Source organism: Bactrocera tryoni, chromosome 5 (genome assembly GCF_016617805.1).
Source record: "Bactrocera tryoni isolate S06 chromosome 5, CSIRO_BtryS06_freeze2, whole genome shotgun sequence".
Lineage (NCBI taxonomy): Eukaryota > Metazoa > Arthropoda > Insecta > Diptera > Tephritidae > Bactrocera > Bactrocera tryoni.
This window is the reverse complement of record NC_052503.1, coordinates 14,695,566-14,721,502: the sequence shown is the minus strand read 5'-3', so window position 1 is coordinate 14,721,502 and position 25,937 is coordinate 14,695,566. Positions and strand designations below refer to the sequence as shown.

The following is a 25,937-nucleotide window of genomic DNA, read 5'->3' as shown; positions in this document are numbered from 1 at the left end:
CGCATCAGTTCCTAATACAATCTATTAGAAGATGGTGATATCAGCGCTGGATTGGTACAATCTCTGTTCGCTAAAAAGTTATAAATCCAGAAGTATGAATCCAAATGATAAATCATTGTGGAAAACTTTTTACAAAACTAAAATAATTAAATTTACTAGCAATATTTTTTGCAAGAGCCAAATCTCACTGTATTTCTGTGACACAAAGAGCTTGGTTAAGTCTAATTAGTGTCAAACATGTTGCCATAAAACCGAGGTGATCACTGGTGTTCAAACATCATATCAACAAGGCCACAATACGGTCGCAACTTTCGGCCACATTAAATACCCGAAATATATTTTGTTCTAAGTCCAACACCTGCCATAAAACTAGATCATAAAACAATAGAATTTGAAACCAAAGAAATGGTACGGAGCATTTCATGTGAATCTTCTCACAGGTACGCCATCGATGCTTTGTCCAACTATTTTCTAGGAAAATGGGTTTATATTGTGTGAGCTTTTAAATTTCCTTTTGTTCTACCAACCGAAGGAAAAGGTCATCAACGCAGCGCCTTTAGGACTTTGAGGCTTAATTTGAACGCCGACTGTACTGAAGTTTCACCAGCTTTTTAAAAGAAGATATCGCATTAAGAAAAAAAAATGTAACCGATCACTACTACATATTTGTATAAAGTGTTAAAACGAAAGCATCATTCAAATATAATAATGTAAATATCAAATAGGATCAATGTTTTTTGTTACATTAACTCAAATCATCTCAAACGAACACAATCTTCTAGATTTGAGGTTAATCGTCGAAACATTAGTTTTAGCATAAGAGGCTTTTATACTTTTGTTCTTCATGAGTTAACGGCGTAGCCTTGAAAACTAAATATTACCCGATGACTATTAAATTGAGTAGCCGTGAACATAGACCACAGTTTAACCACTCTGACCAATCATTATTAAAGCAAGCATCATCTTCCTACCTGAATTTTCTTCACAGCAAATTAAGAAAAGGTTATCAGCGTTTCCCTCCAACCTGGTATGAATTTTTTAAAGTATTCTATTGATTTATGGTGTTAAAGCTTCTCTTTTCCATTGTTTTTAAGTTCATTGTTCTTAAGATATCACACTTTAGAACATCTGACTTCTCGAAGTCCCTTTAAATCGGTTGGCAGTTATAATTCCTTTTCTTAACCTTGATTTTATGACCGCACTTTTTTTGAATTAGTCAAAATACTTACCACACAGAAATGACTTAGGGTATAAAAACGAAAATTTTCAAAGCAAAAGTCATCAGTCATTTTGTGGCTTTCACACAGAATATCACTCGAGAACTTATCTTAACTTGTATACACTCAGCTCTTTAAATAGTTATTTACAATGGCCCAACATTTTGAATCAAGCTTTTCAATTCGTAATTTATTAGCGAGCAATGACAACGCGAACCCAGCGTTGACACCACCACGATCTGATATATCGATGTCACCGAACGAATCGATGTCGTCTAACGAAGGGAACTCTGGAAGTCGGCCGAACTATACTTACAGTGCGTTGATAACCATGGCAATCCGTAGTAGTCCTGAGGGCAAACTGACTTTGAATGCTATACAGAACTGGATCAGTGAAAACTTCCCTTACTACCGAAAGGATGAACAGGGTTGGCAGAATCAGATAAGACAGACTCTAAGCACGAACATTTGCTTCTGCAAAATTCCACGAGCAATGAATGACCCTGGGCGTGGAAATTATTGGGCTATAAGCCCAGAAGGAGCACTTCAGGCCCAGCAGCCGGTTGTTGGCAGTGAGACGGTGATTGGAGCGATGGTGAATGGTGTACCGCATCCTCAACTTCCAAATGCGGTGTACTTTCCCACACCACAAGAATTACAGGGAGCTCATCAGCAACATGCTTGGTACCAATATCACCTGCATGAGTCGCAGCTCTTAGAGCAGCAACTAATGGTCCTGCGGCAACAGCAGATTCAAAAGCAGTACGACGAAGTGTATCAAAAATTTGTTTTCCACCAACAACAAATGGCGTTTCTAAGCTCTCAGCAAATATCAGCTTAGGCAGTGTCGGAAGAAAGTTCAATGGTGATTTTCGTATCACCAGCAACAAGCGATTCTAGCGTATACCAAAAGCAAAGCTCTACCTGATTTAAATATTAAAGTGATACTAATTTAAGAATTAAAAATATTATTAGTTAATAAAATTTGAACAAAACGAATTTTATAAAGTTTATTTATTTCATTAAAAATAACTTCTCCCAACGCTCGTTTATCTTCTTAGTAATACATTGAACATCCCTAGCTTGTTGTTTGTTAATATTAGGTTGTCAAAGATCTCCTTTCTGCTTTTTTGTCTTTTGAATTTCGCGGCTTTGTATAAAGCGCTACAGAGCTCGTATCTAGCAATACTATATATCTTTGATAGGTCTTGACATAACTTACAAAACGACGTTATACATGATTAGTTTTAATGTTGCGTTCAACAGTTATAGACGTGTAAACGTGGAGTTCACTAACGCCGAAATTCGCGCTATTTTAAAGCTTTCCTTCGTTAAAGGCAAATCCGCTATAGAAACGATCCGTGAGATTAATAGTGTTTTGGGGGATGGTACTCTATCACTTCGAACTGCGGAGAAATGGTTTCGACGATTCAGAGCGGGTGAAAACGACACCATGGATAAGCCAGCCGGCGGAAGACCTGTGACGACGAATACCGATCAAATCATAGAAAGCATCGAGTTAGACCGACATGTGGCATCTCGAGACATCGCCCAGAAAATGAAGGTTAGTCACTAAACCATTTTAAACCATCTGCAAAAAGCTCGATACAGAAAAAATTTTGATGTTTGGGTTCCGCATGATGTGACACAAAAAAACCTTTTGGACCGAATCACCGCCATGCTGCTAAAACGGAACGAACTCGACCCATTTTTGAAGCGGATGGTGACTGGTGACGAAGAATGGATCACATGCGACAACATCAAGCGAAAACGGTCGTAGTCGAAGGCCGGTGAATCGACCCAAACAGTGGCCAAGCCGGGATCGACGGCCAGGAACGTTTTGCTGTGTGTTTGATGGGATTGGAAGGGAATCATCCACTATGAGCTGTTTCCATACGGCCAGACGCTTAATTCTACCATCTACTGCGAACAACTGGACCGCTTGAAGAAGGCGATCGACCAGAAGTGTCCAAAATTGCCAACAGGAAGGATGTAGTGTTGCCCCAGGACAACGCCAGACCACACACTTCGTTAATGACTCGTCAGAAGCTACGGGAGCTCGGATGGGAGGTTTTATCGTATCCGTCATATAGCCCGACATGGAGCCAAGTGATTACCACCTGTTCATGTCCATGGCGAACGCCCTTGTTGGTATAAAGTTGAACTCTAAAGAGGCTTGTGAAAAGTGGCTGTCAGAGTTCTTCGCAAATAAGGAGGGGGCTTCTTCGATGGTGGTATTATGAAGTTGCCAGATTATCGAACGAAACGGCGCATATTTGAACTAAATCCGATCACTGTAACACTTTTTATTAAGCATTGAATAAAGATCAAAATAGCGGAAGGTGGATATTTGACAACCAATATAAATTCTGTTATGATTTTCAAAAGAATTGAAGTTATTGCACTTTCTTGTTTGTAAATGTCCGATTTCAATATAAAATTTTATTTCCACATGACGAACTATATTTTGCGTATACGAGTACCATACGAAATATATTTCATCGTTTTGCCGAATCAAGCTGAGTGAACATTAGTCCATTATCTTTTGATAGTTAGTTAGATTAAACAGGGATTTTAGTAGATCTGTAGCAAGTGAGGACATAAGAAATTAGCAAGAGAAATCGCACAAGAGTTTGTGCAATGTATGGCAAAGGAAATTGATGTGTTGGTTGCTAATTTTGTTCAAATAATCTTGTTGGTCATTCATATATATTATGTTGTTCTGCTATGTCCGTGGATTTTCTTCTTCGCTTTAATTCTGTTCTCCAGTAATTATAACCATCGCATCAGCAAATTTTTTGTGGGTCTTACCCATTTTCTGTAAATCCGCATAATAGAGGGTTCAACTAAACAAAATAGAAAGTTTACTTATTTTCAAAAAAAAAAATTCTATTTGATCTCGGATTTCTGACATTAGATTTTGTATATCTCTAAATTATTCACTACGCTATCATCTTATCGGTCTTGAAACCTAAAGTAATGAACATTTTGAGTGTTTAATGAAAAAACAGAAATCTAATAAATGAGTGATTTTCCGGCAATTTGATAATACAGAAGTTGTGTAAGTTGTTTCCACTAATCACTATAAATCCTTTTTGCCCTATAAGCAACTAAGATCATTTGGTTTATTAATATAAAAACTGAACTGGACTGAAACTGTAAATTAACACGGGTAGACCATGTGGTGTGAGTAACTTCAAAATATTTGTGCAGGTACAGAGGAACATAAGCATTATTTGCCTTTTACCTTAGTAAACTTTCGTAACATAACAACAAGAATATAAATAGATAATAATCTGAGAGAACAAAGGAAAACCCGGAATATACCATTAAGTTCATTTTCATTTTCTCTCATTTTCTGCTATAACTAATATCTGTTCAAATATAATACGTGTCTCATTTCCTCTTCCAGATTATGATTAACTTTATTGAAAGCAACAATTTATACATACAATATTAATGTAATTCTTTCTTAAACTATACATATTTACTATTAAATATTTACAAAATATATTTTAAACTTTGAAAATCCCTTACGATCGTAAAAAAGTGAACTCAAACTGGAACATTCTGGGCCGCCAGAAATGCGATTTGTTGTTGGTGGAAGGCAAGTTTTTGATAGACTTCCTGATACTGCTGTTGAAAGTGCTGTTGTTGCAGAACTACTAGTTGTTGCTGTAGAAATTGCGTTTGCTGCAGGTGATACTGGTACCAGGCATGCTGTTCCTGTAGCGCCTGAGCCAGCATGGTCTGATGAGCAGTGTGTATCCCATGCGGCGTGGGGAAGTAAACAGCATTTGGAAACTGAGGATGCGGTACACCATTCACCATCGCCCCAAGTACTGTCTCACTGCTGGCAGCAACAGGAGTTCGAAGTGCTCCTACTTCTGGACTAATGACCCAATAATGTCCTCGCCCTGGATCGCTCATAGGTCGTGGAGTTTTCTGGAAACATGAGTTGGTGCTCAGTGTCTGTCTTATCTGATTCTGCCAGCCCTGGTCATCCTTTCGGTAATAAGGGAAGTTGTCACTGATCCAGTTCTGTATAGCACTCAAAGTCAGTTTCTTTTCAGGACTACTGCGAATTGCCATTGATACCAACGCACTGTACGTATAGTTGGGACGACCTCCACACATATTTTCGTTAGGTGATATGGATCTGTCAGATAGTGGAGGTGTCAGCGCTGGATTAGTACCATCACTGTTCGCTAATAAACTGCGAATCGAGAAGTTTGATTCCAAATGTTGGGCCATTGCGGATAACAATTTAGAAAGTGTAAATTGAATTTTACAGTGATAGTCTGTGTGAAAGCCAACAGATGACTGATGACTTTTGTTTCAGAAATTTTCGTTTTTATACTCTAAGTCATTTTTGTGTTGCAAAGAACTTGACTATGTCAAACTTATGTCGGAAGTGCGATCATAAAATCAAGGTCAGAAAAAGGGATTAGTGTTGTCATAACCAATATAAAAGAATGTCGAAAAGTCATACGTGTTTAAATCTGGTCTGGAAAGAGTCATCAAGTTTGAAGTCAATAGAAGATAGCCGTATATATCTTAAAAAAGATGCCTGAAAAAAGTTCAAAATGTAATTTCAGGTAAAACGACGATCTTTAGAAGAATCAGACGCTAGAGTATTAAGTTAACCTTTTTTATTGTTGTTGTGAAAAATAAGCAGGTAGAAGAATTATGCTTACATTTGGGTTATGGTAAATCCGAATCATTTCAGAGTGTGGTATGGATTCAAGGTAACCGAGTTTAGCGGTTATCCAGTAATATTTTGTTTAGATGGCTACGCTGTTTGCAGACCAAGGTCAATAGTTCAAAGTGACTGATGATTCATGAATATTTTAACGACTAATTTAGAATATGCTTTCGATTTGATGATTTAAGTTTACGTTTATTTGTATTGCATTATTTCAAAATACCGTTCAATTGCAAATTTTTTTATAAGGTATTCACTAATTCAATAAAATCTGACCAGAGTACAGTCAGCACTCAAATCAATGCGCTGTTAGCTTTTGGAGTTTTGTCTTTGATACAGCATAAAAAAGTTTGCAATCCTACGTGTCCTATTCACCATTACCAAGCCCGATGTGGCCATATAATCAGGGTCATCGAAAAGGATATAGGCAGTTTCCACATATTATATCCACATGGTTGAAGCTTTCCGGTGGCATAAATATTGGAAAGTCTCATTTGTTCTTAGGCATCAGAAAGCAATAGAGTTTGAAGGCAGAGAAATAGTATGAATGTATTGCTCAGGTACAAGAACGAGGCCAAGCCAAATTAGTCTTTGAAATTTTATCAAAAGTTGTTTTTACGCTATTAAAATTTTACGGTTAATCATTTAGTTATGCAAATATTACTTGCTGATCGCCACGTTGAACTTTTGCCACCAAATGCAAGTGTTATTCATCATATTTGTCTGTTATTTCTATTAAAAAATGATGTATTAGTGCGGCACTATCTGATCTTAATCAGCCTTGTTCTGCTACTTGCGATGACATTTTTGAACCTTTTTATAGTTAGAAGGATATAAGGAGATTCCTTACAACCTTTTATGACAATAATGGTGTCTAGGATAGTGTCGGATCAATAGCTCCTCAAGCGCCCTTTACTCAATTTGGGAATTTTCAAACTTGCGGTTGAGTTGATACCATCTATGTAAATCGAACAATATGTAAAATATCATTTAGGAAATTATGCCGATGCATAATCATGGGTAAATCTATATTACGGATTACATCTATCACATTTTGAGCAGTTTCCACAAAATTGTTTTGGAAAACATTTTTGAGCACATAATTACAACGCTGGCAAAAGCACACGCAATCGCCTCAAGACATTCCCTGGTCCAATTATACTCTATGTAGGAATTTTCGATGCAGCTGACTTTTATTATTTGTAATTTTTTATTGAAATTATCATGACATGACGGCATAGGCCTTTTCCCCTTCTCATATAATCGACTTATTATTAATTTTCAGGAAATGAATCTTTGAGGACAAATATTGTTTACCATTTTAAAAGCCGAATGAAGATGGAATAAATTTAAATTGTCTAACGAAATCTTTCCAAGACATATATCATCCTTTCCCCAATTAATTTTATCCTTAATCAAAATTGATTTGCAATAAAATTTCTTTAAATTATGTGTTTTTTTTTCATTGCCTTTTTATAGAACACATAAATTATGTTAATCTGTGAAGGTAACCATCTGACAGATGTCGTCATATATTTTTAAATCGAACGAATAATCAATTGTTTCCAGAAGAACAACTGATTTTGGGGTCCCTTCACGAAAATCGTCTTGTAGTGATTCACGACATCGATTAAATTCATCATAATAATGATAAAGAGCTTGTCGTCAAAAATTTAGTTATCGATACCCTGCTGCTGAGTTAATTCACGTTGAAAATTGGAAAGAAAACTTTGGCGATTTAATTCCATTTTTAGCCGAGATAAATATACTAAGTTGGTAAAAACAACACAAATAGCACAAGTGTTTAAAAATTTTCTGAGTATGTACATCGTCAAAAATTACAAACTTTATGATAAAGTTATGAGTTTCTAGATTGCAACACTAAGATTGCTAAAGCTCGAGAAATAACAGACAACTTACGTAAGATAAGCTCTTTCAGATGAAAGCAATAAAATTCGTCACGCTTACACGCTTAGTTCCATTTACTGAAATCTAAACTTTTTATCTAAAAATTATCAATATATATAAATTTCAAAAGGGAAGGATCTATTCTTAGGTTTTCAAATTGCTTTAATACTCCCTGATGAAGCTTACAAATAGTAACGCGCTGTCATCGGCATAACGTACATAACTACATTACACATTGAACTATATACTCAACCATATTTTTTATGCTAACCGCACTGCAAGAAGAGAAACAAAACTTGCGTAATAGCGAATTTTCTCAGTTATTAACATTTTGCTGACCTTGATTAGCAACTTTCTGTAGGAGGTTGATACCAAACGAATGGTTTTATAGTTTACAAATTGATCTTGGGTCAAAAAACGAACTAAACTGAAGTTTGAACACGTTCAATCACTTTCGCATTGAATAACCAGAGATGATTTCTTCCATGTTAGCCTTTTGGTGGTGTTCCATCATTTTAGCAGCTTGATTAACAACATTTTTTGGTTTCTGTTCCGGTGCGTGAATGTACATTTCAACTCGTGAGCACGCCACGCATATCTGGCCTTATGAAAAATATGAAATTTCCAGATGTATGCCAAACACTTCTAGCGACTATCCTTGTGTCCTGTTGATTGTCATCGCAGATGCAACTTTAGCTGGAAACTGAATATCCTTGAACTAAAATGGCAAAACGTACGATGTAAAATGTCTTCGGCAATGCCACTTTTGTTCGTATTCCATAATTGACGCGGATTGGAAGGCTAATACGTTGAAATGATCATCGCGAAAAGTGTGCGAACTTCAGTGGAAGCGAAATAGCTATCGCATCGTCCATCGTTTGAGCATCTAACCGCACCATACACATATGTACATATACTTTGCTTCAAGATAAAGTCCGTCAAACATCGCAGCTGTTGTTTGAAAAGTCGTGCTGTGACATCGTGACGATCGCTTGCTAATTGACCGCGATCCATAATTCCGCACGTACATATGTCATCGCATTCTGTGAGTACTCGTGCATATTCTTTGTGCTGCCAATGTATGTTGATGGCAAAAAGAACGCGGATCGATATTAGGGCGACCTCTTCGTGGCATTGTAACAAATTTCAATCTGTAATTGATCACTTTGTCTGAAACACACATAAAGATTTCACTGAATAATTTTTAATAATTTACCTTTTGAATAACCGAAATAAGGAAAGCAAACGACCGAAATTCAACGATTCAAATAATTTACAAATAAATCAATTGGAAAACAAAACAAAAAAAATAAAAAAAAAAAAATTGTATAGAAAAGTCATTTTTTCTAATTTTTGTTTTTTACAAACCATCCTCATTGCATTCCCTTCAAAGTGGTTTAGGTAATTTTTCATTTCATGCAATGGTTTAGATAGTTACAGCGAATAGACAAAAACCCAATTTATTTTTTTATATAAGATTTGAAGAATAAAGATCAAGCTCACATCAATAAACAATAAACTCCTGAGCCAGAGAATTCCAAGGAAAACTGCTTTAAAACCAAAGCAACGGAATCAAAGTTAAATATTTATCAGTTATAAAGCCAGTAATTACACTGGCCAGAAAAATCTCCAGCCAAGGGGTTATAATAAGCATTGTAGTCGCGTTGACTCTGTGCGATCAAACGGACGATGTCGTCATTGCCGATTTGTTTCGTAAAATCCACCGCAAGTGTGGGATCGCGAAAAACAAAACAAAGGATTTGACTACACTCACGTAACAAAACAAAGCAACGCGTTAGCTGCCGAAAGCCACTTAATTGCTTTCTTGGGTAAGGCCTCAGGTAAAACATACATAAGTTGAGTCTTTTAACATAAACTGGTGACTTTAAGGTCCATTGTTCCTCACTTGCATCATTCTTTTGTTTTCAACGCGAGATAAAGGTTGGTTGACTTTTGATAAGGGATGGGATTAGCTATACTAAACAGGTATAAGTTCGCTCGCTCTAGCGTTGGTAAGATCGTCAGGCAGGTCTCTTTTTAACAATAGAAAAAACGACTTAGTATAAATCTGCCGTTATTATCGCTGCTATCTTGCTACAAGTCTCTTTAAGTACCTATAATCCAGTTGAAGGCTAGATAATCCTGTAACAATAAAACAATACAATCAAATGCGCTGAATTTTTGCGAAACACGTGGTCCGGTTAAGTGACGATATTTTGCGTAAGAGAAACTTTGCGTCAGCTGAAATCATGTTTATTCGTCATTGTTCGCCTTTATTCGTGGTCATTATCAGGTCAAAAGATAAGAAACAATACAAGATATGATAGTAAAAGTGGATTACTTGATGGCCTTCGAGATAATCTGCCACATGTTTTATGGGGTTTTCCAACAATCCTTTGCGTGAACTTGAACTAGGAACATTACAGCTAATATTGGTTTCACGCAACAATGATTTTCTGTGAACTACTTGTAGCTGTGTACGACAATGAAAATATTTTCTTAGGGTTTTATAACTCGCAATGTTTTAGATATAAAGCAGTGGCGGAATTCGAGAGACTAACTTAAACCACTTCACTCAAAGTGCCTATCAATTCTAATATTTAAATTCATTTTCAATCCTCTCCCTCTAAAAATAGGAAATCGAGTATTGTGAAACTTTTGACAGTTTTTTATACTTTTATATTTGGATATGAGATAATATTGATAATATCGGGGACAAAACCGCAGAGCTTTTAAAGAGACTCCATGTATTTGAGACAAATTATTTAATCTAAAAGTTTTTTTTTACTAATATATTAGGACAGTTTCATAGTATCCGATGGAAGTGTGGTGAAAATGCACGAAAAATAAGCTGGGCTGAAAAATTCGTAGGGCAACATGGAAAAGTTTTTTTGTTGTATATTTTACTATTCAATAAAATTATCTTCGATAGCAATAAAACTATTATAGTGGTAAAAGAATTTTTGAACACCTTTTTTATAATACATTGACGTAAACCTCAAAACCTCAGTTTCAACGGTGAAGAGGTCTTCATTCAAACAGGAAATGGCCATGGGGGCCAGATCTGAAGAACAGGATTGATGCAGAAGCGATTCAAAGCCCACTTCCGTCAATTTTAACTTGGAATTCATTGATTTTTGACACGGCGCGTTATCTTGATGAAACACTCCAATAATGTAATGAAATAATCGAGATAGTCGATGAATATTATACCAATATGAACATCCCAAAATACTGATCCTATTACATAGCCAACCATCTTTTGTGTGTTTCCACACTTTGAGGTCGGAGCAGCATGTGGAGTTCGCTTCGCTGATGGTCGGCTGGACTTCAAAATAAAATGATGGAGGCATGTTTGTTGCAATTTCACATCTCAACGCAAAAATTCGGTTTTATTAGGATAGAAATGCTTCAAACGCACCTCAGAATCATCAATCCGTTGATGGTTTTGTTGGATTGTGAAGTCTCTTGGCTCCCACTTTGCAAAGAGCTTTCGCATACCTAAATATCACTCACAATATAACCAACACATTCCTTGGATATCTTCGGAGTCTCACCCATCTCTGCCAACTTCACTTTACGGGTTTTATTGGTTTTATTGTGGAAACTTTTTTGATGTTTTCGTCGACCCAAGTCTCTTTAGCACACGAAATCCTTTTTGTTCCATTTTTTTGTAAATTAACACAAGTTTTTTTTCACCCAAAATGCTTTATTTCATAAACTAATAGTCATTTAAAGGAGAAGGCTGACTAGAAAGCAAAGGCATTTTATATTAATAGTACCATCTGTAAATCAGTTTATGAACTTTTCAACCCACTTGTTACAGAAATGCTACGGAGCATTTAATGCGGATCTTCACGATCGATGCCAAGTCAGACAATTTTCTTGGAAAAGGGGTTTATATTTTCTGAGCTTTCAAATTTCTTTTCTGCTCTACCAAACGACGAACTTGGGTTATTAAAGCAGCGACTTTAGAAGGAGATGATATAAGTAAGCAGGTAAAGAAATTACAGAAGCTTAACTTGAACGCCGAATATATTAAGAAAAAAACATATTTCAAATATAACAAATACCATATATGATCAATGTTACATAAACTTGAATCATCGCAAACCAATTGAGATTGATCCTGGAAATTTAACTTTAGCATAAGATGATCTCACACTTTTGATTTTAATGGGATAACGGCGTAGCCTTGAAAACTAACGGGATGACCGCTAGACCACAGCAGAAACGAATCTGAACAACCATTTATCAGTGCAAGTGCCATTCTTCTACCTCTTTTTTATTCAAAGCAATTAAAGAGGTTATCTTAGTGTGCTAGAATCTAAACTACGTCTGCGTATCTCTTTTACCTGGCCTGCATTTTTTAAAGTAGTCTATAAATATTTTTTTGTATTGTTTTTCAATTCTATTCTTCGAAAGAACTTTACACTCCAGAAGATCTGACTTTTCAAAGTCCCTTAACATCAGTTATGTTAGTTATAATCCTTTTTCTTGACCTTGATTTTATGAACGCACTTTTGGCACTTTGAGTTAGTCAAACTCTTTCCAAAACAGAAATGGCTTGGGTATAAAAATGAAAAGTCTCACAGCAAAAGTCATCAGTCACCTTTTGGCTTCCACACAGAACATCTCTCGATAACTTATCTTAACTGGTATTCATTCAGCACTCTAAAGAATTATCCACAATGGCCCAACATTTTGAATCTAGCTTCTCGATTCGCAATTTGTTAGCGAACGATGACGGCACCAACCCAGCGCTGACACCACCACGATCTGATGCATCCATGTCACCGAACGAATCGATGTCATCTAACGCAGAGAACTGCGGAAGACGGCCCAACTATACGTACAATGCTTTGATAACCATGGCAATCCGTAGCAGTCCTGTGGGCAAACTGACATTGAGTGCTATACAGAACTGGATCAGTGAAAACTTCCCTTACTACCGGAAAGATGAGCAGGGCTGGCAGAATCAGATCAGGCAGACACTGAGCACGAACACTTGCTTCTGCAAAATTCCACGAGCTATAAATGACCCTGGGCGTGGAAATTATTGGGCACTTCAGGTCCAGCAGCCGGTAGTTGGCAGTGAAACGGTGATTGGAGCGATGGTGAATGGTGTACTGCATCCTCAGGTTCCAAATGCGGTGTACTTTCCCACACCACAGGAAGTACAGGGAGCTCATCAGCAACATGCTTGGTACCAATATCACCTGCATGAGTCGCAGCTTTTGGAGCAGCAATTAATGGTCCTCGGCAACAGCAGATCAAACAGCAGTACGAAGAGCTATATAAAAAATTTGTTTTCCACCAACAACAAATGGCGTTTCTAAGCGCTCAGCAAATATCAGCTTAAGCAGTATTTTATCTACGCTGTCGGAAGGAAGTTCAGTAGTATAACGGTAACCACAGCAGCAATATATTGAGCAGCGGTACGATGAAGTACGCCAAAAAAAGTTTCTATCTAATTCAAATAGTTTGTGATATTAGTGTAAGAATTATAGCATATATAAGTTAATAAAATCATAAACATTACTTCTATTATTAAAATATGTTATTAACTTCTTCACCGCAAGCTTCAGCTTTGGTAATATATTCTGCGATGATTTTCTCGGGCTGTGATATGGTTTTTGGTCACTTGTAGCTGGTAACAACACGTCTTATGGTCTTTTCACTTAGATTCTGTGACGTGGTAAATGTAAAAGTTTCAAACTCTTGTGAGGAAAGAAACAGAGCTGAAATCTCACAATTTTTGATAAAGCCATTTTAAGCAGCGAATATTATGTTTTCATATGTTAAATACGAACAGAACCGTAGGAGAAAAGGAAACACTTAAATTTAGCTCTCAAGAATAAGAAATCTCAATGTGTTCAGCAGCATCGAAAGTTCTTTATTCCAGAAAGTGCTTAAACAATACTTCGAATTAGTGTAGACTTTGTATATTTCTAAATTCTACTTTCCGATCTCATTTTATCTATTTTGAAGCCTGAAGAATTGAACATTTTGGTCGTTTAATGAAAAAACTAAATATAGTTCTGCGAAATAAAAGGCAGCGGCTACGCTGGCGTATGGACGGCCATCGGAAAGGTCGATTTTGAAATGAATGCAGATTTCAGTATATTTTACCGAATTTCATCCATTTTATTCATTTTAAATGAATTGAAATACATTAAATGAAAGTGTTTTGCTGGCGAATTTGATAATATCACAACAATAAGTGAGTGTTTTGCCGGCAATTTGATAATATACAACTTCTGAAATGTTATTCGACTAATCAGTATAAATCCTTTTTTGCTTATTAAGTAACAAAGGCGATTTTTTTTATTAAGATAGGCGCATACAAGTAAATATGAAAACATAAAAACAGTAAATTAAATGCGGGTGGTCTGAGCACAACAACAAGAATGTGTACAATAATCTGTGACAACAATGGAAAACCCGATGAAGAGGGCTGGCAGAATCAGATAAGACAGAGACTGACCACGAACTCGTGTTTCCTGAAGGTTGACAGATCGCGCATAAATTTGGCATAGTAATTAAGGACAGTCCTACCAACTTACTAAAGCACATTTTATACAAATATCATTTACTTGGGGAATTTACTTAAATTTTCCAGGTGCTTCATTGCCATAATGTATGCCGGTAGTCATCCGTGATCCTGATGCAATAAGAGGAACTGATATTAGTCGCCTAGAACAACTTATAGCAGGTTTAAAGTATTTTGTCGACTTTTAAAAGCCCTTGCTATTAATTCATAGCAGTACTTAGATATCACAATAAACCGGTGTCTTTGTTGTCACAGTGGGAGTCATTTTGAATCGACCAATTTACCTAACTCAACCTTGGGCTTAATTAATGCATTTAATTGGGAAGAGGTAATAAAAGAGAGTGTAGAGCACAAGAGACCAATGATAGTAGTCCATAGCTCCATTGAACTAGTGTTAAACTCAAAGTCAGTTTATCGAAATTCAAAAAACTTTTTATATAAGGTTTTCTCAATTGATTTTTTCTAATGCAATGTTAAAAATCGATAATTCCGAAAGGGGGTAACTGTGGTCCATACCATATCATACCATACCATACCAAAAAAATACCTACCACTTCGTAAACTTCAAAACGAGAAGCCGCCATTTTTTAAATTATATCACATTTTATTAAATTAAAATATTACTAAAACCTATATTATAATACTTCGACTAATATTACACGCTATTTAATAGAGCGCCTAAATTAAGTAGGAACCTGCTGGCCTGTCAATATAGCAATTTGCTGCTGGTGGAAGATCAGCCTTAGATATGTTTCGTCGTAAGGCTGCTGAAGTTGTTGTTGTTGCAGTTGTAGTAGTTGTTGTTGCAATATATGCGCTTGTTGTTGATGGAACTGCCACACCTGCTGCCCATGCATTGCCCGCTGTGTTGCATCTATTTCTTGCGGTGTGGGGAAATAGACTGCGTTCGGCAACTCGGGATGAGGTACGCCCGTAAGTAAGGGCCCAAATGCAGTTCCATTGCCAGCAATACCACCTGCTGCCAGTTCTGGACTCACAGTCCAATAGTTACCACGTCCGGGGTCGCCCAAAGGTCGTGGTACCTTCAGGAAATGTGAGTTCGTGCTCAGTGTCTGTCTTATCTGATTCTGCCAGCCCTGCTCATCTTTTCGGTAGTAAGGGAAGTTTTGACTAATCCAAGTCTGTATAGCACTCAATGTCAGTTTACCGTCAGGACTGCTGCGAATCGCCATTGTCACCAAATCGCTGTATGTATAGTTGGGACGATTTCCACAGTTTCCTTCATTAGACGACATCGATTCGTTCGATGACATGGATATATCAGATGGTGGTGGTGTTAGCGCTGGGTTGGTGCCGTCATCGTTCGCTAACAAATTACGAATCGAGAAGCTTGATTCTAAATGTTGGGCCATTGTAGATAGCTGTTTGGAGAGCTGAGTGGTTATGAGCTAAATAAAATCTGAAGTGATATTCTGTGTGAAAGTCAAAAGATGACTGATGACTTTTGCTTTACAAAATTTCCTTTTTATACTCTAAAGCATTTCTTTGCTGCAAAGAATTGGGTTAACTCAGACTTATGGCCAAAGTGCGGGAAGAAAATCAAGGTCACTAAAAGGGATCTAAGCTAGCACAACCTATAAAACCGAAGTCAAAAGTCTCACTTTCTAAAGTCTAGTGACGCAAGAGCAATGTAATTTAAAAACAAAAGAAGACCGACTACCATAGATAGACCTTCTAAAAAATATCTTTAAAAGAGTTTAAAAATGTCATCTCAGGTAAAACAGCGACACCGAGTCATAATGCTCTGAATAACGGGCAGGTAGAAGAATGGCGCTTATATCTTAGTAGTGGATTTGCGGTAGCTTCTTAGTGTGATAAATGCTCAACTTAGCCGACCTTAGTGGTTATTCAATATTATATACTTTTCAAGGTCGATGAAGTTTTGATGTTTAAAAGAAGCTTGGCTCTTAAGAATAAAAGACTTTGAAGCACAGACAATATAAAACATTTTTCTACAGAAATCATTTAGAGTAGCATTGATCTTATACCTGTTATAAGCTAGCTTTTGTTTTCAGAATGTATTGTTCTAAAATAATTTTTATCCTCCACTTATGAAGTATGGTGACCTCTGAACAAACGACACCACAAGTTTTAACCTCCGTACCAACCACGCAAGGGAAATATTTGTCCTCGAATCCAGAACTAGCAGCTGGTGGTAATAGTAATCTTGGTAATAGAACCGAGCTTGAGCCGTGGATTAGAAGCGCACCATAATGCAATATATTTTAATCTGATATTATGGGATGGGGTTGTTTTCAGTGAGCATTGCAGGGCCCATATATAAATTTCTTGTATGAAAATAAATAGTATGGTTTATGGCTGATTATTAAAAAATACTTTCTTCTTACCATATTTCCATTTTTGCACTGGAAATGGGGCATATGGACCAATTTTTTCATATAATCTGAAGTAATATTGGTTTTATTGTTCCCACAATTGTATAATACCACGTCAAGCTTATAGTGTATGAAAAGTGTGGCGGTGTAACTGATGCAACCAGTACAGCAGCATGAACGTCTCGCTGAAGCACAATGCCACAAAGTCAAAAAATCCTTGAAATAAGTACCAATATTATCCGCCGCAACCGTATAATTGAGCCGAATGAACAAAGGAGTTTGAGTACGGGTACATATTTCCATACCTACATAGGTAGGCCTTCGTAAGATCCAATGTTTTGAGCATGCAAGTTTAAAATATTAGCTTAGTGAAATGCTTAAAAGTAACTGTGGGTTTTTTTCATGCTGAGAGAAATCAATGCGAAGGGTTAGAAGACATGCTAAGCTTAAGCATTAGGCACTGACTTGAATATTTATACGTCAGAGCTGCAGAGTATAATTGATGAAGTGGTAAGGAATCTGATAGCAGAGTATCAAGATCATTAATATTATATATTTTAATATATTTTTTTCATATGTAAACATTTACTTAATTTTGTATAATTGAGACAAGAGAGCGCAATTGATCACTATTTTGAAGCAATAATATGAAAATCTAACTGAAGTGTAATGAGAAACATGTTTGAAAGAGGGAGCCATGCCTTTAAAATATTAACTTAAGTTAGCCTAAACTACCACATGGTTTGAAGTAAAAGCATGGTCTTTGAAATTTTATAAAAAGTAGGTCTTACAATATTGCACTTCATTGGATACCGCGAGTATGAGTTATGTAAAAATATTTCTAGATTTATATAAAGTTCGACGAACTGAGTTAAGCTTTTTAAACACCTAATATATATTTATTTGCAAAAACAAATGTGTTAAATCTATGCATAAATTTTTTCACAGAAAATATAATTAAGTTGCAAAAGTTGGATGTGGAAACTACTCGCCAATACTCTGTGCCAGTTGCAATTGAGAGCACTGGTTAAGATATTGCGGGACCTCAATAAATGAGCGCCAGCCCATCATTATATACATAACTACGCTTTAATTGAAAGTGAATTAATCAGGAACTCTACTCTTAGCTGGTCGGAAAATTATATAGGTAGCATTGATATAAGGTTGCACGACACGACAGCCTATAAAGTAATATGTATTTTTAAAGGGAAGCACACGTACTTTTCGATTTGTTTTTTGCTACCGTTACAACACTTTGGAACCATCCATCATCCGAGACGCATCTTTATATATTACATTATTTACATCAAATAAACAGTCAATTGTTTCCGAAAGAATAACTGATTTTGGTGGACCCTGGCGAAATTTCATCAATTTACGTCCTCGATCATATTTAGCATACCATCGATAAAGAGCTTCGCCGTCAAGAGTTTTATTAAGTCCATCGATGCATTGCTGCTCAAATAATAATCAAGCGTAGAAAGTTGTAAAAATAATCGCGTTCAATATTAAATTAAAAGGCAACCAATGTAAGATGTGAAAAACGATTTCGCAATGATCTGTTTTCAGATGAAAGCAATAAAAATCATTATTCCTATATAACTGTAGAATGAAAAGGAATGTTCGTCTGAAAATTGAGGAAGAAAAATTTAGAATTTGCGTTACTTTACTTTTAAAATACCGATTATCCAAAAATTATAAATAAACATAAATTTCACAAGGGTTCACAATGCTTTAATCAGCCCTGCTTTGCACTTTGCCGATATTTTTGAAAATTGTAGAACCAATAAAGCTCAAAAATTGTTAGCATATAACACATAACTAACATTATTAATACCTCTAAAATATATACCAAAGCTCACTTTTTTTGCTAACCGCACTGTGAACCTTTTAAGAACGCAAATAATTTCCAAACCTCGGTAATTGTGATTGAGATGAATTTTCTTTCGCAATGTACTCAATTTATTATCCAAAAGACCTTTGAATTTATCTATCAAGCAGTCATTATAAAAAGGTTATAAAATCGGTAATTACAGTGGCCAGAAAAATCACCAGCCGGGGTCATAACACGCATTGTAGTCGCCTTGACTTCGTGAGACCATAGGGACGATGTCGGCATTGCTGACATGTTTCGTAAAATCCACCGCAAGTGAGGGATCGCGAAGAACAAAACAATGAGATTTGACTACAGTCACGTAACAGAATAAGGCAACGCGTAAGCTAGCGAAAGCCACTTAATTGCTTTTGACATAAAACAGGTCATTTAAGATCTATTGTTCCTCACTTGCATCATTCTTTTGTTTTCATCGCTAGGTAAAGGTTGGTTGACTTCTGCCAAGGGAAGGAGGTAGCTATAGAAAGCAGGTAGAAGCTGACGCACTCTAGTGTCGATAAGATCTTGTGAAAAAACGACTTAGTCTAAATCTACGTCTTAAGTAGCTATAATCCAGTTGAAGGCTAGATAATCCTGTAGCAATTAAACAATACAATCAAGTACGCTGAATTTTTGCGAAACACGTGGTCCGGTTAAGTGACGATATTTTGCGTAAGAGAAACTTTGCGTCAGCTGAAATCATGTTTATTCGTCATTGTTCGCCTTTATTCGTATACTTGTGGTGCTTATCAGGTCAAAAGATAAGAAACAATACAAGATTTGATAGTAAAAGTGGACTACTTGATGGCCTTCGAGATAATCTGCCACATGTTTTATGGGGTTTTCCAACAATTATCCTTTGCGTGAACTTGAACTAGGAACATTACAGCTAATATTGGTTTCACACAACAATGATTTTCTGTAAACTACTTGTAGCTGTGTACGACAATGAAAATATTTTCTTAGGGTTTTATAACTCGCAATGTTTTAGATATAAAGCTGTGGCGGAATTCGAGAGACTAACTTAAACCACTTCACTCAAAGTGCCTATCAATTTTAATATTCAAATTCATTTTCATACCTCTCTCTCCAAAAATAGGAAATTGAGTTACAATTTAGGCAGTTTTTTATACTGTTATAATGTGATAATATCGAGGATAAAACCGCAGAGCTTTTAAAGGGACTCCATGTATTTGAAACAAATTACATATTTTATCTAAAAGTTTTTTTTACTAATATATTAAGACAGTTTCATAGTATCCGATACCACATTTGAAAATGTACGAAAAGTAAGCTTGGCTGAAAAACTCGTAAGGTAATATAAAAAAAGTTTTTTTTTCATAAAATTTATTTAACTATTCATTAAAATTATCTTCGATAGCAATAAAATGATTATAGTGGCAAAAGAATTTTTGAACACCATTTTTATAATACATTGACGTAAACCTCAAAACCTCAGTTTCAACGGTGAAGAGGTCTCATCCAATAATTTTCCAGCGAGCATTCTCTTAAGGTCTGAAGAACTGGATTGATCCTGGTGCAGATGCATCGTCCTCCAAAAAGTCATGATTTATTAATACACGAAATCTTTTTTGGTATATATTTTTGTAACTTAACACAAATTTCTTCACTCAAAATGCTATACCCCATAAACTAGTATCCGTTTAAAGGTGGTGGCTGTATAAAAATCATACGAATTCAGTAGTAACATATACTATTTATCAGACAAAGAACTTTTCAGCCCACCTGCCACAGCATTACTTAAGTTTTAGAAATATTAAAATTTTGCAACCTTTGATTAAATAGACTTTTCGTACAGTGAAATAATATTGCCAAGGCAAACAATCCCCCACAAAAGTTTCAATTAAATATAATAAATATTCTTTAGATGTGATTCATATGCCTTTTGAGGTTACAGATCAATTTTTCTTTTCGGATTAACATGATGCTACCTTTGTACTCCTATTTATGCTGCAATTTCCAACCAGTTTAAATAATATTTTTCCAACAACAACGTGCTATACGTATAGTTGGACCGATGTCCCGTTAGACGACTCTTCATCGTTTGGTGACATGGATCTACCAGATGATGGCGAAGTCCTCGCTGGGTTGGCACCGTCATTGTTCGCTAACAAATTACGAATCAAGAAGCTTGATTCAATATGTTGAGCCATTGTGGATATTAGTCCTGATATATCCATATCACTGAACGAATCGATGTCATCTAACACAGGAAACTGCGAAAGGTAATAAGAGAGAGTGTAGAGCACAAGAGACCAAAGATGACAGTCCATAGCTCCGTTGAACTTGTGTTAAACTCAAAGTCAGTTTATCGAAATTCAAAAAAAAAAAACTTTTTATATAAGTTTTTCTCAATTGATTTTTTCTAATGCAATGTTAAAAATCGATAATTCCGAAAGGGGGTAACTGTGGTCTTACCATACCATACCATACCAAAAAAATACCTACCACTTCGTAAACTTCAAAACGAGAAGCCGCCATTTTTTAAATTATATCACATTTTATTAAATTTTAATATTACTAAAACCTATATTATAATACTTCGACTAATATTACACGCTATTTAATAGAGCACCTAAATTAAGTAGGAACCTGCTGGCCTGTCAAGATAGCAATTTGCTGCTGGTGGAAGATCAGCCTTAGATATGTTTCGTCGTAAGGCTGCTGAAGTTGTTGCTGTTGGAATTGTAGTAGTTGTTGTTGCAGCATATGCGCTTGTTGTTGATGGAACTGCCACACCTGCTGCCCATGCATTGCCCGCTGTGTTGCATCTATTTCTTGCGGTGTGGGGAAATAGACTGCGTTAGGCAACTCGGGATGAGGTACGCCCGTAAGTAAGGGCCCAAATGCAGTTCGATTGCCAGCAATACCACCTGCTGCCAGTTCTGGACTCACAGTCCAATAGTTACCACGTCCGGGGTCGCCCAAAGGTCTTGGTACCTTCAGGAAATGTGAGTTCGCGCTCAGTGTCTGTCTTATCTGATTCTGCCAGCCCTGCTCATCTTTTCGGTAGTAAGGGAAGTTTTGACTAATCCAGTTCTGTATAGCACTCAATGTCAGTTTACCGTCAGGACTGCTGCGAATCGCCATGGTCACCAAATCGCTATATGTATAGTTGGGACGATTTCCACAGTTTCCTTCGTTAGACGACATCGATTCGTTCGATGACATGGATATATCAGATGGTGGTGGTGTTAGCGCTGGGTTGGTGCCGTCAGCGTTCGCTAACAAATTACGAATCGCGAAGCTTGATTCTAAATATTGGGGCATTGTGGATAACTGTTTGGAGAGCTGAGTGGTTGCGAGGTAACTATAAACTCGAGTGATATTCTATATAGAAGTCAAAATATGACTGATGACTTTTGCTTTACAAATTTTCCTTTTTATACCCTGAAGCATGTCTGTATTCCAAAGAATTGGGTTAACTCGAACTTATTGCTAAAGTGCGGGAAATCAAGGTCACCAAAAGAGATCTAAGCTGACACAATAAAACCGAAGTCAAAAGTCTAACGTTGTAAAGTCTAGTACCGCAAGAACAATGTAATTTAAAAACAATAGAAAACAGACCTTCCAAAAAATATTTATAAAAGAGTTTGAAAATATCGCAGGTAAAACAGCGACGCCGACTCAGTTATTAGAATACTAAGTTCAACTTTCGTTTTAGTGTTTTGAATAACAGACAGGTAGACGAATGGCGCTTGTGACTTAGTAGTGGTTGTTCGGTAGCTTTTCAGTGTGATAAATGTTCAAGGTAACTGAACTTAGCTGGTTTTCAGTAATATATACTTTTCAAGGCTATGCAGTTGACCGGTGAAGTTCTGATGTGTAATAGGGACTATGCTTTTAAAAAGTCACTGGTTTAATGAGCTTTGAGAATAAAGGAGTTTGAAGTACAGAAAATATAGAACATTTTTCTGCAGAAGTCATTAGAGCAGCATTGATCTTTTACCTGCAATAAGCTTGCTTAAGTTTTTGGGATGTATTGCTTTAAAATATTTTTTATCCTCTACTTATGAAGTATGGTGATCTCAGATCAAACTACACTTCCAGTTTTTATAGCCGCAGTGATGGTCCACTGTATGACCTTGGTAGTGTAATTTAACGGAATAACCTCTGTACCAACCTCTCCTGGGAAATATTTGTCCTCGAATCCAGAACTAGCAGCTGGTGGTATTAGTAATCTTGGTAATAGAACTGAGCTTGAGCCGTGGATTAGAAGCGCACCATAATGTAGTATATTTTAATCTGATATTATGGGATGAGGTTGTTTTCAGTGAGCATTGCAGGGCCCATATATAAATTTCTTGTATGAAAATAAATAGTATGATTTATGACTGATTAATAAAAAAGAATTTCTAATTACCATATTTCCGTTTATGCTTCAGAAATCTTACATATTGACCAATTTTTTCATATAATGTGAAGTAATATTGGTTTTGTTGTTCCCGGCAGTGTATAATACCACGTCAAACTTATACAAAAAGTATGGTCGTGTAGTCACGGTCATCAAAAAGTATTATAGCTCATGTAACCCGCAATTACATTATCGTCAAAACCTCGCCGAAGCACAATGCAATCATGGTCAAAACATCCTTGACATAAGTGAGGTAAAGCAGTTTTTGTTCGTTGCGGTGTTTTCCGCCGCAACCGTATAATTGAACTCAATGAACAAAGGAGTTTGAGTAGAGATACATATTTCCATACCTTCATAGGTAGGCCTTCGTAAGCTCGAAAGTTTTGAAGCTGCATGCTCAGGTTTAAAATAGTAGCTAAGTGAAATGAATAAAACTGGGTGTGGGTAGGGACCTGCGTAAGTATTTGGTGTACGTTATTTTTTCATGCCAAGAGAAAACAATGCTAAAGGTTAGGGGACATGCTTAGCTTAAACATCAGGCTCTGACTTGAAGATTTATACGTCAGAGCTGCAGAGTATAGAGCAGACTATTAAGATCATTAATAATATGCAAAAGAACAAAATGAAAAAAATAAAAAAAATATATTTTTTTCTTATGTAAATACTTACTTAATATGGTATATATTATATTATTATTATATTTCCTTAATGCTGACCACTAAATTTTGTAGTAAAATTTTTATAGGGAAGAGGGTTAATTGAAAATTTTCAACAATCTGCAGACATTTTTCTGACATCATTTTAGTTAAAAACTTTCAGAAAAGTTCAAAAAGTATAAAATGCTTTTTTGAAGAAACCAGTAACTTTTACTAGAGTAAAACTGAACGAACGGAATTAAATTGAAAAATAATTTATTTAGAACTTTTGTTAATTACAATTATTATTAATTGTTCTATATAATTTGTCTATTGAATTTAGGTTAGGAATTCTTTCTATTAGTACACCCCTGTCAACCACTCCACATACCTTCCAGTTGCGACTTGAGCCATTTATTCAGACTAGACACTAGAGACGCGTGCATGTTGCGATGTTTAGAACTTTATAGCATGGATAAACAATATTCTCTCATGCCCGCAAAGCTTAAGTCTGCCACAAATTTAATAAGACGCCTAATAAAAGTCAGTTAAGTTGATTCGCAGATAGTATGATAAGCGAGATGCCCCAAATTTGTTCTGGCAAAAACTGCAACGCGGAGGGCAGAGTGTTTAGATGTTTTCTCCTCTCTTAGGTTTCCTTCAAAAGCTTTAGCTTCTCCGCGTTATTGCCAAAAGGACAACGTTCAGTTAGAATACCTATGCTTGCTAAGTTCGCGCGAGATCCAAAGATTTAGCGTCAGAACTCAAGACAACATGAGCAACGGCGCACTCCGCAACAGATCGAATTTGTATAAGGATACCCTTTCATCCGCTGTAACCAGGCACATTTTTTACTTTTAGTGTTTTCTAAGAAACATTTTTGCAAGTAAAATACAACTAAAGTCTTCAATCCTTACGAATTTTATAATCCATTTCTTTGAACTATTAACTTAAATCAATAAATATATTTTGTTTATGCAAAGTAAGTAATTTTTATTGTCATTGTCAAATAATAATGCTTAAACTGAAGGCTTCTCAGCTGTTAAAAATGCGACTTGTTGCCGGCGGAACACAAGTTTTTGATAGACTTACTGGTCTTGCCGTTTAATCTGTTGCTGTTGCAGGAATACCAGTTGTTGTTGTAGAAGTTGTGATTGTTGCAGATGGTACTGGTACCAGGCATGCCGATCTGGCACTCCCCGAACCAACATGGACTGATGGGTGCCCAGTATCTGATGCGTCGTAGCGAAATACACCGCATTTGGAAACTGAGAATGCGGTACACCGTTGACCACCGCCCGAAGTGCATTCCCACTGCCAGCAGCCGGCTGCTGAGAACGAAGTGCTACCACTTCTTCACTAATGGTCCAATAGTTTCCACGCCCTGGATCGCCCATAGGTCGTGGAATTTTGCGGAAACAAGAGTTCGTGCTCAACGTCTGCCTTATCTGATTCTGCCAACCCTGTTCATCCTTTCGGTAGTAAGGGAAGTTGTCACTGATCCAGCTCTGTATAGAACTCAATGTTAGTTTACCCTCAGGACTGCTGCGGATTGCCATGGCCACCAACGCGCTGTAAGTGTAGTTGGGCCGAATATTGCGGTTATCCTCTTTGGAAACAATCGTATTGCTAGGCGAGACGGAGCAGTCTAGTGGTGGTGGGGTTGGCGCTGGGTTGGTACCATCGTTGTTCGCCAATACATTTCGAATAGCAATATGCGATGCCATTGTGGTAATAGTTGTGTGTAGCAGTGTTTACGAAGGAAGTGAAATTCTCTAATTTTATGTTCTTTTATGCGAAAGCCAAAAGCGACTGATAACCATTGCCTCAAAAATTTTCATATTTATAGCCCAAAAAGTCAAGGAGATGTGAAAATGCGGTCCTAAAATCAAGGTCACCTGAAGAAGTAAATGCAGTTTCTAAACAACAGACCTAAAAATTTTCGGCTTTTCGGTGGCATTTAAATTACCAAGAGTCTTTTGTCCTTAAGATGAACCAAAGGCTTTCAAGAACCAGAGGAATAGTGTAAAGGTTTTGATGCATAATTTGTCATAGATATAAGATCGGTGCTGGGCAAAAAGTGTTCTATGAGAAATGGTTCTATACTGTCTGTGCTTTCAAACTTCCTTTAGGCTTTAGGGTTTTAAATGAGAGCGGGCTCCTAAATACTAATTCTATTTCATTTTCTCATTTAAGCACTTTTGAGACAGATGTAACCTTGAGACTATCTGCCAGTGGATAACCACTAAATGCGATTGCCTTGAACATTTACCACACGCAGAAACGCTTCTGAATATTCACTACGCAAACTCAA

At 36.6% G+C, this 25,937-nt stretch overlaps 6 protein-coding genes across 6 annotated transcripts; 2 read left to right on the top strand and 4 right to left on the bottom strand.

Annotated features, from left to right (window-relative positions):
* Window positions 1-1,548: 1,548 nt before the first annotated feature.
* Window positions 1,549-2,058, top strand: LOC120776998 (forkhead box protein D1-like). The gene has a single exon (XM_040108099.1). The coding sequence runs from the start codon at window positions 1,549-1,551 to the stop codon at window positions 2,056-2,058; it is 510 nt and encodes a 169-aa protein (XP_039964033.1).
* A 2,714-nt stretch (window positions 2,059-4,772) lies between these two features.
* LOC120776997 (fork head domain transcription factor slp1-like) lies at window positions 4,773-5,471 on the bottom strand. The gene has a single exon (XM_040108098.1). It carries the CDS (start codon window positions 5,469-5,471, stop codon window positions 4,773-4,775), a length of 699 nt encoding a protein of 232 aa, XP_039964032.1.
* A 7,050-nt stretch (window positions 5,472-12,521) lies between these two features.
* LOC120776995 (fork head domain transcription factor slp1-like) lies at window positions 12,522-13,169 on the top strand. The gene has a single exon (XM_040108097.1). The coding sequence runs from the start codon at window positions 12,522-12,524 to the stop codon at window positions 13,167-13,169; it is 648 nt and encodes a 215-aa protein (XP_039964031.1).
* A 1,897-nt stretch (window positions 13,170-15,066) lies between these two features.
* On the bottom strand, window positions 15,067-15,756 carry LOC120776994 (forkhead box protein D1-like). Its single transcript, XM_040108096.1, has one exon. The coding sequence runs from the start codon at window positions 15,754-15,756 to the stop codon at window positions 15,067-15,069; it is 690 nt and encodes a 229-aa protein (XP_039964030.1).
* Window positions 15,757-21,214: 5,458 nt separating this feature from the next.
* Window positions 21,215-21,904, bottom strand: LOC120776993 (forkhead box protein D1-like). Its single transcript, XM_040108095.1, has one exon. It carries the CDS (start codon window positions 21,902-21,904, stop codon window positions 21,215-21,217), a length of 690 nt encoding a protein of 229 aa, XP_039964029.1.
* Window positions 21,905-24,711: 2,807 nt separating this feature from the next.
* LOC120776991 (forkhead box protein I1c-like) lies at window positions 24,712-25,350 on the bottom strand. The gene has a single exon (XM_040108091.1). It carries the CDS (start codon window positions 25,348-25,350, stop codon window positions 24,712-24,714), a length of 639 nt encoding a protein of 212 aa, XP_039964025.1.
* Window positions 25,351-25,937: the final 587 nt, after the last annotated feature.

Excerpts from the sequence above, each read along its gene's own strand:
- LOC120776993 (XM_040108095.1), bottom strand. The coding sequence starts at position 21,904 with ATGCCCCAATATTTAGAATCAAGCTTCGCGATTCGTAATTTGTTAGCG.
- LOC120776994 (XM_040108096.1), bottom strand. The coding sequence starts at position 15,756 with ATGGCCCAACATTTAGAATCAAGCTTCTCGATTCGTAATTTGTTAGCG.
- LOC120776991 (XM_040108091.1), bottom strand. The coding sequence starts at position 25,350 with ATGGCATCGCATATTGCTATTCGAAATGTATTGGCGAACAACGATGGT.
- LOC120776995 (XM_040108097.1), top strand. The coding sequence starts at position 12,522 with ATGGCCCAACATTTTGAATCTAGCTTCTCGATTCGCAATTTGTTAGCG.
- LOC120776997 (XM_040108098.1), bottom strand. The coding sequence starts at position 5,471 with ATGGCCCAACATTTGGAATCAAACTTCTCGATTCGCAGTTTATTAGCG.
- LOC120776998 (XM_040108099.1), top strand. The coding sequence starts at position 1,549 with ATGGCAATCCGTAGTAGTCCTGAGGGCAAACTGACTTTGAATGCTATA.